The 14,762-nt window shown below is 40.3% G+C and overlaps 1 protein-coding gene across 3 annotated transcripts in view; it reads left to right on the forward strand.

Annotated features, from left to right (window-relative positions):
• The window catches only part of KIAA1549 (KIAA1549 ortholog), a 152,098-nt gene extending 147,688 nt beyond the window's left edge, over nt 1–4,410 (forward strand). For 2 of the 3 annotated variants that reach the window (XM_076339853.1, XM_076339861.1), the window contains exon 20: nt 2,846–4,410. In XM_076339853.1, coding sequence (XP_076195968.1) covers nt 2,846–3,100 — 255 coding nt within the window. In that variant the 3' untranslated portion in view covers nt 3,101–4,410. The remainder of the gene's footprint in view (nt 1–2,845) is intronic. The other variant, XM_076339870.1, reaches the window with a different exon arrangement.
• The last annotated feature ends 10,352 nt before the right edge of the window (nt 4,411–14,762 follow it).

Below are 14,762 nucleotides of genomic sequence, written 5' to 3' on the forward strand. Positions count from 1 at the left end.
GGTGATTTGGGCAGCAGAACAAATGAAGCCTGGTTTCTTATGGGTGTAGTGTCTTGCATACTCTACCTCCCTACCACCACCTGACATCACCTCCTATCCATCTACAATCCCCTATAGCTCTCCACTGTTTTCCCAAGTCTTCAGGCTTCCAGTGTTTCCCCCAAGCCACCCTTATCCTTTTACTCTATTGTTATACTCCGGCTGCCCACCATAGCGTCACTAAACCATCTCACCATACTTCAAGTTGTCTCTCATGTCCCCTAGCTATCTATCCCCTGTGACATACATGCTGGCTGACAGGTCCAGCTGAGCACAGCCTAACCTGGCCTTTCTGCCACTCAGAAGCAGATTCAATGACAGCACAAATCAGGTTATGTCTAATTAGCTACCTATTTTTGTGAATTTTAGAATATATATCTGTTCATACATACACATATATATGTGTGTGTGTGTATTTATACATCCAATTCAGTTGAAATTGGCCACAGAGTTCAATAGTTATTAAATGGAGATTAACAAATTCACAATGTGATCTCATAAATCTTCATTCCTTAAGAAGGAAGATTCAATACAGATATTTTTGTCAGTTATTTTTTACTGTTGTTGATTATACAGAAGTTTCTATATAAAAATATATAATTTATAGATACTGTATAAAACTATATATTGTTACATATGTAATATTATATAATATGTTGATGTGTATTTCTGTTAGTAAAAAAATTTAAAAGTTAAAAAAAAACAGCAAAAATTCTTCCAACCTTTTTACTCTCCTTATTTTGCTGTTGTAGTTTAATATAGGTTAGGTTTCTGAATCAATCTGGTTTTGAAAGTTCTCCAACCTGTTTAATTCTGATGTTATATATGAGATCACAGAAATACACCCTTTGTTTCTCTGAGATATTTAAGAAAACTTTGATAGCCTTAATGTTAAAAAACCAGCCACTGCGGTCATCAGATGTTCTTCCTAACTTCCCTTAAGAAACCATTCTTATGGTGCTAATTCAGTGCAGTATGAGATAGGAGCTGAATCACGTAATGCATTTTAACGTGAAAGTAACCTGAACATGACCTTTAAAGGTCCCTTCCAACCCAAACTATTCTATGATTCTATGATAATTTAGGTTGCTGTTAAGACTCATGTGTCAAGGAATGTTTGCTTTTAATATTTTTTTTATATCATCTCTTCTCTATAAACCCACAGAGTACTTGTCAGGTTTGCTAACTCTAGACTGCACGTATGAATCAGTTTCAGGTTTCACTGCCAAATGAATAATTCTGAACAATCAAGAGAACCATTCATTCCTTTCTGATGCTAAAATCGCCTCCCTTTTATAAGAAGTAAGACAGGATGTTACTTGGAAAACCTTCTTTACCTATCATTCTTCTATTAAAGCCTCTCTTCCTCTTAATCTCTCGCCCCAAATTAACTGCATAAATGATCAGTGCTGTACCTGAGCTGTGCAAGAGAGTCAGAATCTATTATTAGTTCTACTTTATACAAAATGGCTTGGATTTTACTCATTTATATTATGAGAGATGTTAAGGAACATACTCTCGTGCATTTTTGTGTTCCCTGCACACTGCTGCCACAGTCACTCTAGGTCCCCCATACCCTTCCCAGGCTTTGCTTTGTAATCCCTTCATTCCCCTCCCCCTCACCCCAAATCCTCTTCTAGCTGACCTTGCTGTCCTTTCTTCCCTCATCAGATTGCTCTCTCTGCTACTACTTAAGGCTTATCCACAGAGAAAGATAGTGCTCACTAAATTGTGATAACTGTGATCTGAACTTGGTGCAGCTAGCTGCTCCTCATCCCCAGCGCAGACCCTTTGAAAGGGGATTATGCTGCTTTGCTCCCAGTTGTGCGTTCAGCAGGGTGTGTTCAAGTCCTTCATGTCCAGTGTTTTCTTCTGGCTGTCTCAGCCTTCAGCAATATGAGGCAAGAGGAAATGCTTGCTTTAGGGATGTCAGCCGGAATTTAGATTTTTTTGAAATGTACCTCATTTGTGTCCATACTGGGAGTCAGTGCAGTCACCTAGTGTACTTAAATTCATGCTTTATTTTAGTGTAAGCAGATTTTTTCCCAGATAGACAAGCCCAGAAACTCAGGCTTTTGTTTTGTTTCTCTCTTCTTTTGGTAGAAAATACATGCTACTGAACAAATGCAGAATTAACCCCTTTCTACCCTGAAACAATGATTGTCCCTAAACTGGGATAGTGGTTCTCAGATATGTAAAACAACTGTTGAGTATAGAAAAATCTAATCTTTCCAATTTGAATAATTTTCTCCTGCTGCTTCTTCTGTTGACTGTGTTTTCCTGGGCACTGGTCAGTCACAGGGTCCTCACAAGTGTACAGTCTGAACAGGCAAGCCAGGCAGGGAAGGGGAAGGTTAAAGTAGTAGTATCTCTATTTATAGATAGTATGGAGAAGTGACAGCCGGGAATAAAGTGAATTGCCTGCTGTCTTTTAGGAAGTTGATGGAAAGGCAAGGAAAGATAAGCCAATTCTGTTGACTTCCAGTTCTGTGGTTTTTCTTCCCACCTTCTTCCACTTCAGTTTCTAAACATACCATAGATTAGAAAGGGGGACAGACTTTTTAATGGATGCTCAAAGAGATTTTGAAAATCCCTGAACTTGAGGCAGTCCAGCAATTTTGTGTACACTTGTTGTTTTGTGCTCCATAAGAGGAATCACTCATTCATGCAACAGAAGAACAGTGGCAGCAGATAGAAGCATCTCCATGCTGCTTTCCCTCTGTTCCTTGCCTTTTTGCTTTCCTGTCTTTTCTGGGATTACCATGTTTGTTCAGAAAGTGCAATAATGCTTTCTGCCTTTTTCTAGACGCATATGCATGGACACCAAGAATATTCCTCCTCACCAGTATTCCAGATGCCGAGGACTTCAGCCAGGCAGCCTTCGGCACCCCCTGCTCAGCTTCCACACAACAGCCTTCAGGGCCAGGGCCTTTGCTACACCACCAGTTCCACTGAGGACCTCCAGCCCAGCCACTCTTCAGCCTCTCTTATCAAAGCAATTAGAGAAGAACTTCTACGACTTTCTCAGAAACAGACAACAGTGCAGAACTTCCATAGCTGATTTAGCATTCCCTTGCAAATCTGCCAGGTATCTGCTTCCTATGGAAGCAAAGACTTAGAGGAAATCAGCAATGTTCTCTCAAAAGAATGAACTTTCACAGTTCTGTTGACAACACTCCGGAAAAAATGAAAAAGGCAGCAAAATGAGGATAGTAAGGAGAGATGGGGGACAAACAGGGAAAATCATCGGTGTCATCACAAGTAATATTAATTAATCTGCTAATATTACGGTGCTCCTCTTCTCTCCCTACCTTCATTCAGCCTAACAAATAAATAAAACCTTAGGTCAAGAAGTCAACAATCCAGCAACAAAAAAATCACAGGAACAAACTCGAAGTATGATAGACTCCTTTTTCTAAGGAAGTAGGCGAAGGTTTGAATAAACTAAGATGACATTTTGCAAGAGATTACAAGTATTCTGAACTCTCCAGTGCTTATGGGGAACTGGTTTGTGTTGCTGTTCTGCAAGATTACAAACTGTATCAGCTCAAGGGTGTCGAAGGTGTGATCCCACATAAGAATCGCTTTGGTTGTCAGAACAATGGGACTACTTAGAATAAAAGTCTTTGAGCTACATGTAACAAACTGGAACAATAATTGTTATAGCTCTGTGCTTCCAAATGGAGCTACCCTCTGCACTCTTCCTTGTTTTCCTTCTGGTGCTGAAGCTTCAAGTGTTCCTTCATCTTCAATGTTTGCAAAGTGAAACATTGGCCTTGTATAACTAAGAAAATATCTGTAGACTTATTCAGGCTGGAAAAACAAAGCAAAGCATCCAAACAGAAAGGGCTCGGTATTTATTTTGTTTAAGAATTATTGAAAACTAGGAGAGGAATACTCAGCCACAGTTGAATGTGAGGAAATGTGTATGTATATCTTTAAAAAATATATTTACATTCTATACGCTCTTGCAAGACCAGCGATAAAATATTGCCACTCTGTAGTTTGCTTTGTGGACAGAAACCAATCCAGCCTGACTGGTACAGGGTCACCAGCATTACGTTATAAGTTGATGTCCTAAATCATTGCTTATGTTTGGATCTGAATAATTTTAGTGAAAGTCAGTGACAGTTTAGAGCATTAACATAGGCTTAGATTTGAGGTTTTGAGACAGTTTCTATATTTATACTTGTTTCCACTGTCCCTTTGGACAAAGAGTAAGCATTATCCCCATGGTAAGAATGGTACGTGCCATGGAACTGTTTGTTGCTGTTTTTTCCAGAGTTTTAATTTAATACTAGCTATGAATTTACTAATATTTGGCCATTGCATAACTGTAACTGACATAATACATACGAAAATTTTACTTAAGTCATGATTTGTTGGAGTGTTTTTATTTTCAGATCAGACTGAACTAAAGCTAACAAACTGGCACGGGGATAGAGGGTAAGCTCAGTGTTTGTGAGGCAGCTTGGGAGCCTTGCCCTAGAAAAATGAAAAGCAAAACTATTTGGTGCTACGGTGTGGGTATTTCAAACACTAGTAGATGGTAGTCGCAAAAGGTCTAAGGAACAGTAGTCTGCCAAAGAGATCACTGGGCAGTTGATCAGGGTAGGGCTGCGTTTGCCTCGCTTACTGGGGTAGAAATGGCATTGGTAAAATACAGGTATATAACACCGGTATGGTATGGTGGTCTTTGGCTACCAAATCTGTTCCTGGTTCCAGTGCACAGTTCAATAACTGTGACAGGACTAACTCAGACTGAAATGAAAACGGGTAGGAGGACACCATGGAAGAACCCTACGTGCGTTGTTCATGAAGTATGTACATAATATTCATTGCCAAAGCCAAAACTAGGAAGCAACTGGCTGCTCACCAAAGTGGGAAGAAAACGTGGTAGGTTTCCCCTCTTTATTAGGAAGCTCAGTTATTTTCCTGTTTACCCATGATCATCAAAAGGCTGTATGAAATTGTTTTGAGGGACTTACTGTAGTGAAGCAGTCTAAATTAGTTACCAGTTCCCTGGCCAATACTTAAAGCCTTCATGGGCACTGGTTGAGGTTTGAATGGAGTCAGAAAACCAACATGGTTGTGAACAGCAGTACCAACAGGTTATTATGTTTTGAATTTTTGTGTGATAATCACTTCTAGGATAAAAATTAAAAAATATTTATTTTTTGCCAAGTTTGTAAACGTGAATGTTGCCAATATTTCTGCAAAATGTCAGGTTTTGCAGAACGAAGGGTGTATCAGGCAATGTTCATTTGGTCTTTTTGACAATGCTGAAGACTGTTCCTAAGTGTTCCCATTAAAACCATCTCTTTCATAGCCCACATCCTTCTCCAGCTTAATTCTGCGGTGAGGCCAGAGGCCAGTGCTTATAATATTAGCATGTTACTGTGACTTCATTTCAAGAAAATGTGGGCTTCTAGAAAGTAAGTTCATTGTCTGGCTGCTGGTTCCAGCTATTTAAAAAGGAATATGAAATGAGAGCTTTGAAAGTTAGAAGTACTTAAGCCATTTCTCATTCATTTTTGCTAGTGATGGTGATGCTATTATGCTATTCTATCTTTTTATGTTTGGAAGAATATCCTTTTTCTTTTCAGTCCGAAATCTTATGAAGAACATGTACGGGACAGATATGTAGTGGTAAATAAAAGAAGCTTTCTGATGCAAAAATCCCTCTTTAAAACCTTACAAGTTCACGGAGAGGGACACTAAAATATAAGAAGTCGGAAAGCTGTGTTTGGAAGTTAAGTTCTCAAACTGGCTGGAGGCCTGATCCACTGTTCACAAAAAATGGTGTGGCATAGTCTGTATCTTCATATAGTAAGAAAAGTAACACATAAGGCACCAGTTCCAAGGATGGTCTTAACAAGGAAGACCCACACTTTACTTTCTGCAGCTACAGGAAAAGCTGAGTTTTTCATGTGCTCCAAAAGGACTCTGTGGAATGCATGTGCCAAAATGTGTGTTTCCATTTGGGAATTCAGGGAAAGAAATCTTTAAGCTTCTGCATCCCCATGTGCTTGAGCTCTTTTGCCAAATTTTTTTATTGCTCTATTAAAAGGGGAGGAGGGGGACCCCAAACCTTTTTTTCTGAAACTTAAAGTATCCTGAATTTAAGTATCTGTTAATGAATCTACCAGTTTCTGAAAACACTGATCAGATGAGAAGTTGGTACAGGCACAGAAAGCTGTTACCAACAGCTACATCCATTTCCATGACTAAACCATCTGGTTCATGGAATCCTCAGGCTCTTCTCTTTCTTCACAATTTTCCTTGACATTTGTGTTTAGTCTGTGTTTAGTTTGGCATATAGAAGAACTTGGCAAGATGAGAGCTACGTAATTTAGCTTGGTTGGTTTGCTTTTCCTTTCCACGGCCAAAATGTTGACCTCTAGCCTGCTTCTTGATTATCTTTGGAGCTAAGTGAAATTTTACAATTATTTTTCATACGCTCAATTTGAAAGGCGGGGCACACTTCAGTACTATAAAATATTCTCTACCAGAACGTAACACGTGGTCCTGTCAGTGACTATGGGCATGTGGCTCAAGAAAGAAAACCTTGCTTTTAGGAGGAGTGAGTGGCATAGGTGCTGGACTCATAATGTCAAATATGCGCACTTTGGAGCAGTAAGTGGAATTTCACTGACCCTTTGCAATGTACTGTACTTGCAATGGTTTGGAACAGGCTTCATATATAGTGGTTGGAGAGCAGCAGCATCACACAAGGTCTGTGTATCACCTCTGCGCCCAAAGGAGTGGTTGGCGAGATGTTGGCTACCCCAATAATGTGCACCTTTATGCACACGCGTAAATACGTGAATAGGCTGATCACCCAAAAGTGCATGTTCCTACCAAGTGCTGAAGCCAGGGCCTTTAAATTAGACCACTGACAGCAGGGTTACAGTGTTATCTTGGAAAGAGGCTGTTTACAGTGTTCATAACTTCCCAAGAACCAAACAGCTGACACTGTTGTGTGGTAACTCACGACTTGAAAGTACATTAGATGGATTACACAAGGAAGCTAGTATGTATTCGAGCCCAAGTGAAGTCACCAGTTGTGTGATGCGGATGGCAGTAGGCAGTTGAACTCATTTTTTAACTCTTACCGTCACTACATTCTCCCCTTTTCCAGCTTCAATAATTTTTCAGCTCAAGGAAGAAACAGGCATTTCCCATTCCATGCCTTATCTAGCAGTTCTTTGTTAACAGGTGTCAGTCCTTGAAAAAAACATACCTTGGCCAAGAGCTTTGAAGTGGCAGCATGAAGAACATTTGTGACTTTGAGGTGGGAACCTGTTGTGGGCCATACTTTTGCAGAAGTAAATAAATAAATGGATTTAAAAAAAAAAAAACACAACACCTGTTTGGTGTTTTCTGAATATGGAGGTAAAGCTGAAAATGGATTAAAAGAGAAAGGATGACATGTGATTGTCAGAAGGCAAAGGACAGCAACCAGGTCTCCAGGACCACCTGTGACAGTGCACTAAAAAGAGAGAGAAAATCCTGGGGACTCCCCCTGCTCCCACTCAAGCTGATTCCGTAACACAAGCCCTCTTCTGTGCAGTCCTTCGCCACTTGCAATGCTGGTCTGTACGAGTGAGGAACATCTCTCATCAGTGAGACTCCCAAAAGCAGTTCACCAAGGCTGTAGAGTTTCTCCAGGACTGTTTAGATGTGCCTAGAGAAAAGTAGCAGCTTTAAAGTGCTTAAATGTGGAAATAAAAATCCAGTACCCTTTTGTGGTGGGCATCTTTTCCCTCTTCCTGTCATATTTTATTTTAAAATCGGGGGAAACCCTGAGGATGTATTCCAGTGTCACCAGTCTGCTGTCATTCATATATTCCAGTCCTAAATACTGAGGAAGCAGAAATTAGGAATGAAAGTTTTTGGCAATGCTGATGAAGATTCACTGTAGTTACACAGTATTTTGGTGCGAGTGCACTTGAGTGCTTGTAAAGTCTGGTATCTCTCTCCTAGCGAGTGTCCCTTGAAATGCAGCTTATGTCAGAAGGAGGACTGTAAAAATTTTCTTCTGTATCTCTGACAGTAATTCAATGAGAGCAGAACAAGCTCAGCTTGTAGGTAGGGTTGGTAGTTCAGATCCAAATGTTGGTCTGCATATTGCCCCTGGTTGCATCTGCGTGACTTCCACTGAAGACCATTTAGTTGCATGTATGGTTTGGGAGGAGAATTTATCTTACAAATTCCTTAGTACAGTTTGGGATGCACTTGGCAAGATGTGTCTAGCTTTGACGTACAAGTCCCAGGGTGAGCTTACTCACTCCAAGAGTGAGAAACTTGAGAAGCAAAAATCCTGTGGAGTTGCACTGCCTTTTTAAAGAGACTTTTCTGGAGTAGAGCTGCAGTCCGGTGAATCCCACTGAAGACTGATAGATGAAAAAAAAGTTAACATTAGTACTAGAAAAATACACATTTTTTTTGCACTTCATAGTTTGTAGAGCTGGAATGTTTTGCCTTGATTTCATGTTACTTTTTCTTGATACTCTTTACATTTAAAGTATGTGTTTTCCTTTGTAATGGCCATTCCTGTTTAGTTTTGAGTAGTTCTTACTCCATGAGTGGAAGTTTATGTTCAGGCTGTTACATCTTGCCTTAATCGGAATAAAATGTTGGCACATTTGAACAAATGCTCTGAAGATTCTTTTGAAATGAACGCTAAACCTCTGTGAATCCCTGACGTGGTGGTTTTCAGGTTCACTTACAGTAATCCTCTTATTGCCACATGGTACAGCAGGCGAAGTGAAATGAGAATTAAGAGAGTAGAAGAGACTGAAAGATGAAAATTATTGTTTTGCATTTCCAATTATATTCTAATGTACGCACTTCTTAAGAGCTCTGTTATGTTCCCATGAAAACTTCTTTAAGATTTCTGTCCCGAGGCTTCTCAGAAGTTGGTTTTCTCATCCAGGCTGTTTGCATGTTTTAGTGGTGCACATGATTTAAAAGCAGCAGCTGGATATTGTTTGTGTTTCAGGAAAAACTTCTTCATATTCAAGGAAAATTAATGCAGTGTTATATTTGGCAATGCGCTGTGCTCTTTTGGTCCTCAAATGCAGATCTGAAAGAAACTTGACTAAAGAAATAGGAATTTCAAAAATACTGCAATAATAAAAAATCAGGAAGCTTTTATCCTTGGACTTAAGGAAACAGGAGAAAGAATTGTGGATTAGCCACCATCAGTAGTACTTCAACATAGTTGCCAAATATGAAATTGTTCAATTTCGATGCAATACAGGGGATCTGGGCATCCACAAACTCGTGAACCAATTACTGGAATTTGTTAGTCCATGCAATCCTGGATAAAATGGTTTCAGGTAAGTCGCCTTGCATTTTGCATGGAACAATGAATCCTGTCAAGCATTTCCGTGGATGAGTTTGATCCTTATGATACTTTCTGTCTTCGGGCTTGATGATGGCAGCTTTAAACAAGAACACTTCAAAAAAATCAAGATTAAAGGTGAGGAATCTCTCATTTAGAGGATTTGTAGATGTGCAGTCAAGTATTTACGTGATTGCTACATCCTCCTATACTTCACTGCCATGTGGAAGAAAATTTGCTAGGATGCTGGAAACCGCATTCTTGCTTTTGCAGAGTAGAACTGCAAAGAAGTTAAGTTGTTTGTCGCTTCCAGCAGACAGCATCGCTGACACGATACTGCCTACAATAATCTCACTTCTGCCTGGGAGCGAAGAGCACCGTTTCCTGCAGCTTTGCACGTAAGCAGCACTCAACACGAGTGCCAATGAGCATTATTTAGTCCTCTTTGAGGATGAACTAATGTCTCTTACCTAACGTTATCACACATCTGTACTAGATGTTATTATAGCTCAGCTAAAGCATGGTGATTTCTTCATATATTTGAGCCCAGAGGGTTGCCACATTAGAATTGAATGTTGTTGGACTGCTCTGTTTTAAATATATGGTATGTTGAAACACCACAAAGGGGGAAACAGACTAGCAGAGATTGCTTTGCAGATACCTCCCTTCTCTTCCCCCATTTAGACAAAGCAGACAGAGCTGTAGAGGACCTGAAGAAGTACTGTAACTTTTGCTCCAGAAAGTCACACTGAAAAACGAATTTGGCTGCATGTTTAATCCTGTGATCTGGAAACTACAGGCTAGGAAAGGTGGTTCTGGTTCTCCCAGTGACTCGCCAACCACAGCTCTGTATATTGGTACCACTTGTTTTGTCTTTATGATTAGATAAATCGAAGAGATTGGAAAAGCCACTAATAGAAAGGGTATTAATAGAAAGAACTTAGTGAAGAGAAGTCATCAGAAAAGAGGCAGAGCTTACAGAAATATCATCGGTTGGGGGTCGATTTGATTTCCAGTTCCCCACTGGAAAGGGAAGAGGAGGAAAGGACAAGGCAGGTCTTTTGGGTTGTTGCAACCAACATTGGGCACAGCTGTGGGCAGGGAATGAGGGGACGAAACCGAGTGTATCGCAAATAATAAACTGAAAGCTGAAATGGGTAAATAGTTTGGAAGATTCAGCCACCAAAGAGCGCAGAGGCAGCAGAACTAGGACTTGGGGGTTAGAGAAATGTCTTCTACGTGCTTGTTTTTAAAAATAAAGCTACTCGTATGAAATAGTTGAAGGGTGACACACTGTGTTTAAGTTGGTGCCCAAACTCTCAGTAGTGAACATGTGAAGTTTACGGAAAATAAGATCAATGGGAGAGAGAAGGGTGAGGGGAAACCAGAGTGTTTGTAATCACAAGGGAAAAGTTGAAAAGAAAAAGTCATAGAAAGGTATTATTGCATGAAACTATCTACACTCCTCAAAGGATTAATTTCCAAATGCTGGGGGGAAGAGCTGCTGCAAGAGAGCTCAGTTCTGTATCAGAAGAGTGCTTCTGTATTTCACCTGTGAGCTGGGCAGGGGAGGGGAGGGGAAGGGAAGGGAAGGGAGGATTGCTGTATGCAGCGTGCTTTTACCTTCTTCCCCAAATACCTGCTGCTGGGAGACAGAACTGGACTAGACAGGCCTTTGATCCCACCTTGCTGTTGCAACCGCATGCGAAAGGTCTGTATGGCCTGTGGCACCTTCATCTAAATTAGGTTATAAATTGCCCCAGGCTCTTTGGGTTCCCTCAAGCGGCAAACCAAATTGGGGGGAACACCTTTGGAGAGACAGGGAAATGGAGGGATTTGGGACTGACATAACTTGAGTGGTGTTTAATTCACGCTGTCCCCAAAATATGCGTCTGGTAGGTTTACAAATAGACGATGTGACTTTACCACTCATAGTAGCAGAGGGAGAAAATGTAAACTTTTACAATTAGTTTAGTTCTTTAGCTCTTAGAGCGAAGGGCACCGTGACAAGCAGGGTGTGGGGTTTGGAACAGAACTTCATTTGCTGGTCACTGAGGCTGGATGCTTTTCCCCTGTGAATGCGGAGAGGCTTTCTTTTGGGAGGGAGAAGTCAATTCTGGGGGAGTTTTATGTCCGCAAGACGTAGGGGCCCATAAACCATTATTTCTGATGGGCGAGCAAAATGTTTTACTGAATGTGTCTCCAGATTTCATACCATCAAATTGTACAGGAAAAGTCTGCGTGTCTCTCAGAGCTGTATTTTTTCCCAAGCTGTTTGCAGACTTGGGGGACAATACTGCATTGTTTACCCCATGTTTATTTCCAGAAGGTTATTACGAAATAGGATGTTGGAAATAAGCTCTTTGAAAAGTGCAGGTTTGATTCTGGGACAGAAACCTGAAGTGAGGTTTGAATTCCACAACTGATACCCTAAAATAAGTGGGATCTGGAGCGTAAGGATGAGAGGGGGTGGTTGCTTCCCAAGAATGCCTGTATTTCATTCTTTGGCTGTAATTAATTACAATCATTTTCTGAAATCCTAGTTTTTGTAATGGCATTATCAAAATTCCTACAAAGTCCCAGTACAGAGCACCTTTTCTTATGAATTTAACCTCTGTCTTTTCTCTGTGTTTTATGCAAGTAGGAAGCTCTGGTGCTTGCCAGTTTTCATCCCTCTAGTGATTTTGCAAAGTGTAATCATTGTAAAGTGCAATTGCTTAATATGTAGCTCATTCACTAAAGCCCCAAGGATAGAGGCAGTGAGTAATGTGAGTCATTACCAGAGCAATGGAATCTAGAAAGATGAAGAGTCATGCATCAAGTACCAATTCATTTAGTCTTGAATTAAGAATTTAAAAAATTGCTAGTCAGATGTGATTGATATTATCTCCAAGCAAATTAAGTAGTTACCCTGGAATGCTGTGCTGCTACTAATGTTTTTTGGTATTAGAAGTGCTGATCAGTTACATGTTCCCTACTGCTCTGTTTGTCTATCGAGACACTTGCAGACCAGCGGCTTTCCCAGGTGCTGTCTGCGCCTCTCCTTTCCAGGCACTGCATACTTTAATGCCTGAAATTCAGAAACTTTGTCCAGAAAATATGACGAAGTGTTCTGGCCTGATCAGCAATGTTAGGGTTCACACTCGTGTGTTTCAGTCACGCTTACTTTTATTCAGCCATCCAAGTTTCAACCATTTTTTGCTTTTCTTTGTACTAAATCGTATGAGTTGGAATAGATTTCTTCTCCATCTTGTTCCAGCAAGGAACTTTTTGGTCCAAAGGCATAGAATTTGACTGGACAATGTACTATAAATGACTGGAGCATTAACATTTCCATCAACGATCTGAGAGGGTAGTTTGCAGCTTAGTAGGTGATACGAGCTATCTAACTTATTTTTTACATGCTTTGAGATGAACGAGAGCCCAAACCAGCTCAGTGCTACAGCATGACATTGTATGTAGCAGTCTGAAGGGGCACCAAGGTTTAACACAGGTGAAATGACTTACGCATGCTGATAAATCGGGAGTTATGTTTTGCTTCCAAGGTTTCCTGTGGGAACAAAAATGACAGGCTTCCTGAATTACAATGAAAGAAAACCCAAACAACAAAATAAGGCATGTGCTTGGATGTATGTGTAGCTCCCTTGAAGTCAACAGGACTTGGGCAGCACTGCACTAGTTGGGCATCTACTATTAGAGGTACTATAATGTCAGTGATATTATTAGGAACGTGAGATAATACACAATAAATGACTACACCAGTCTATGACAGTGCTTGTGGACCACATTTATAAACCATTGTACTATAAAGTCACCTTTAATTTGTGCACCAAAACCAGACCATAGCCTTCTACTGTGACTTGATGGGTCTTAAAATAGGGGTTATAACCCACAAGTTGTGCTACTGTGTGTTCCCTATTGTCTTTATATGAATTTCTCAAGTCTTTCGGATGCAACTTTTTTATTCTGTGCTTTCTGTAACTATTGAGAAGCCCCTGAAGCACTCACAGTGCTGTTAGGGATTTTCTCCTCCTTTTGCACGGTGCATTGCTTTGCATTGTACTTCTGATTGCCCACCATGCCTAGAATCAGTACAACACATAGCGTGTACCTCAGAGAGTCTCTTTAAAATAATATTTTATTGTTTTGTACTCTATTGCATAGGAACAGATAAGATGTTTAAGTTGGTAGCCTTTGAGCTTTCGGGATACTGCCACTTTGTTTAGGGATCCCAGAACACACTGGGAGTAGTAGTATGTTCATGAAATTCATTACAGGACTAAGTGACCTAATCCACTTCATGGGAAGTCAAATGACTTGAAAAGAAGAGGCTATAGATCAAACCTGGCAATGTGAGATGTCAAAGCAGGTGATGCAGTAAGGAAACAAAACTGTTATATTAGGCCAGAGGTTTACAGGTCACTGGTCTAGAAAAAGTATACATTTCACAGCAGAAATGATCTGTAAGATCATATTCCATTTGTATACCTGATTTTGTTGAGACTTGGGTGTCATCCTTGAACACAGGTATACAAAATCCTTGGGGCTATTACGTTATATGAAAAACTATGATATTTTTTTCCGTTTTCCCCCGTTCGGTTGAGCTGGGAATCCCCAACAAAAGCTGCGAGAAGCGAAACTTGAGGTTTAAGGCTACTACATTCCTTGAAGGTAGCTGCACACAGCAGACTAATTTGGAGAGTGTGAAAAACAAACAAGCTGTGCTTTTAAAGGCAGGCTTTAGGAAGCCCCCCAGAACTGCCCGGTTATTATGAAGCTAGTTTGTGGGTGTAGTGCTCGGCTATAGGACATCTAGATCTTGCGTCACATGCTTACAACTCTTTAAACTGGAATAGATTTACTTCCGTGACTGGCTGCATCCATGCACTCGTAGCCTTAGCCAAGGAAATGCGAAAGCTGTGAAACATATCCCCTCAAAGAAGAAAACCAGTGCCATATCCAGCAGGCAATTCTGTGTTCCCAACCAGGAGAACAATCTCCCTAAGACTGGAGAACTGTAGGAAGAGGTCTGCAGAAGGTAGACACTAAGGCAATACATGGAGATTTTTTCACAGTATCTATCACATTGCTTTCAGGCCAATGCACATTTTCCACTATTAAAACTAATAAATCGGGAAAAAAACAATGTATGTAGCTAGAAGATTTGTTGTCCATCAGTGATTGCAGTGGTTATTAACTGTCAACTCACTGTTCTTTCAGTCAACACCAACAATAAGATGTAGTCCTTTGTTTCTGTAAGATTGTACATATATGAGTTTTTTGGTTGGTTTTTTTTTGTGGAACGAAGTAGTTGGTTGGTCCAACACAGAGATTTGTCGTGTGAAAATTACTTTTGGTTTAATTGTTGTATGTT

The sequence above is a fragment of the Aptenodytes patagonicus genome, chromosome 1 (assembly GCF_965638725.1).
Source record: "Aptenodytes patagonicus chromosome 1, bAptPat1.pri.cur, whole genome shotgun sequence".
Lineage (NCBI taxonomy): Eukaryota > Metazoa > Chordata > Aves > Sphenisciformes > Spheniscidae > Aptenodytes > Aptenodytes patagonicus.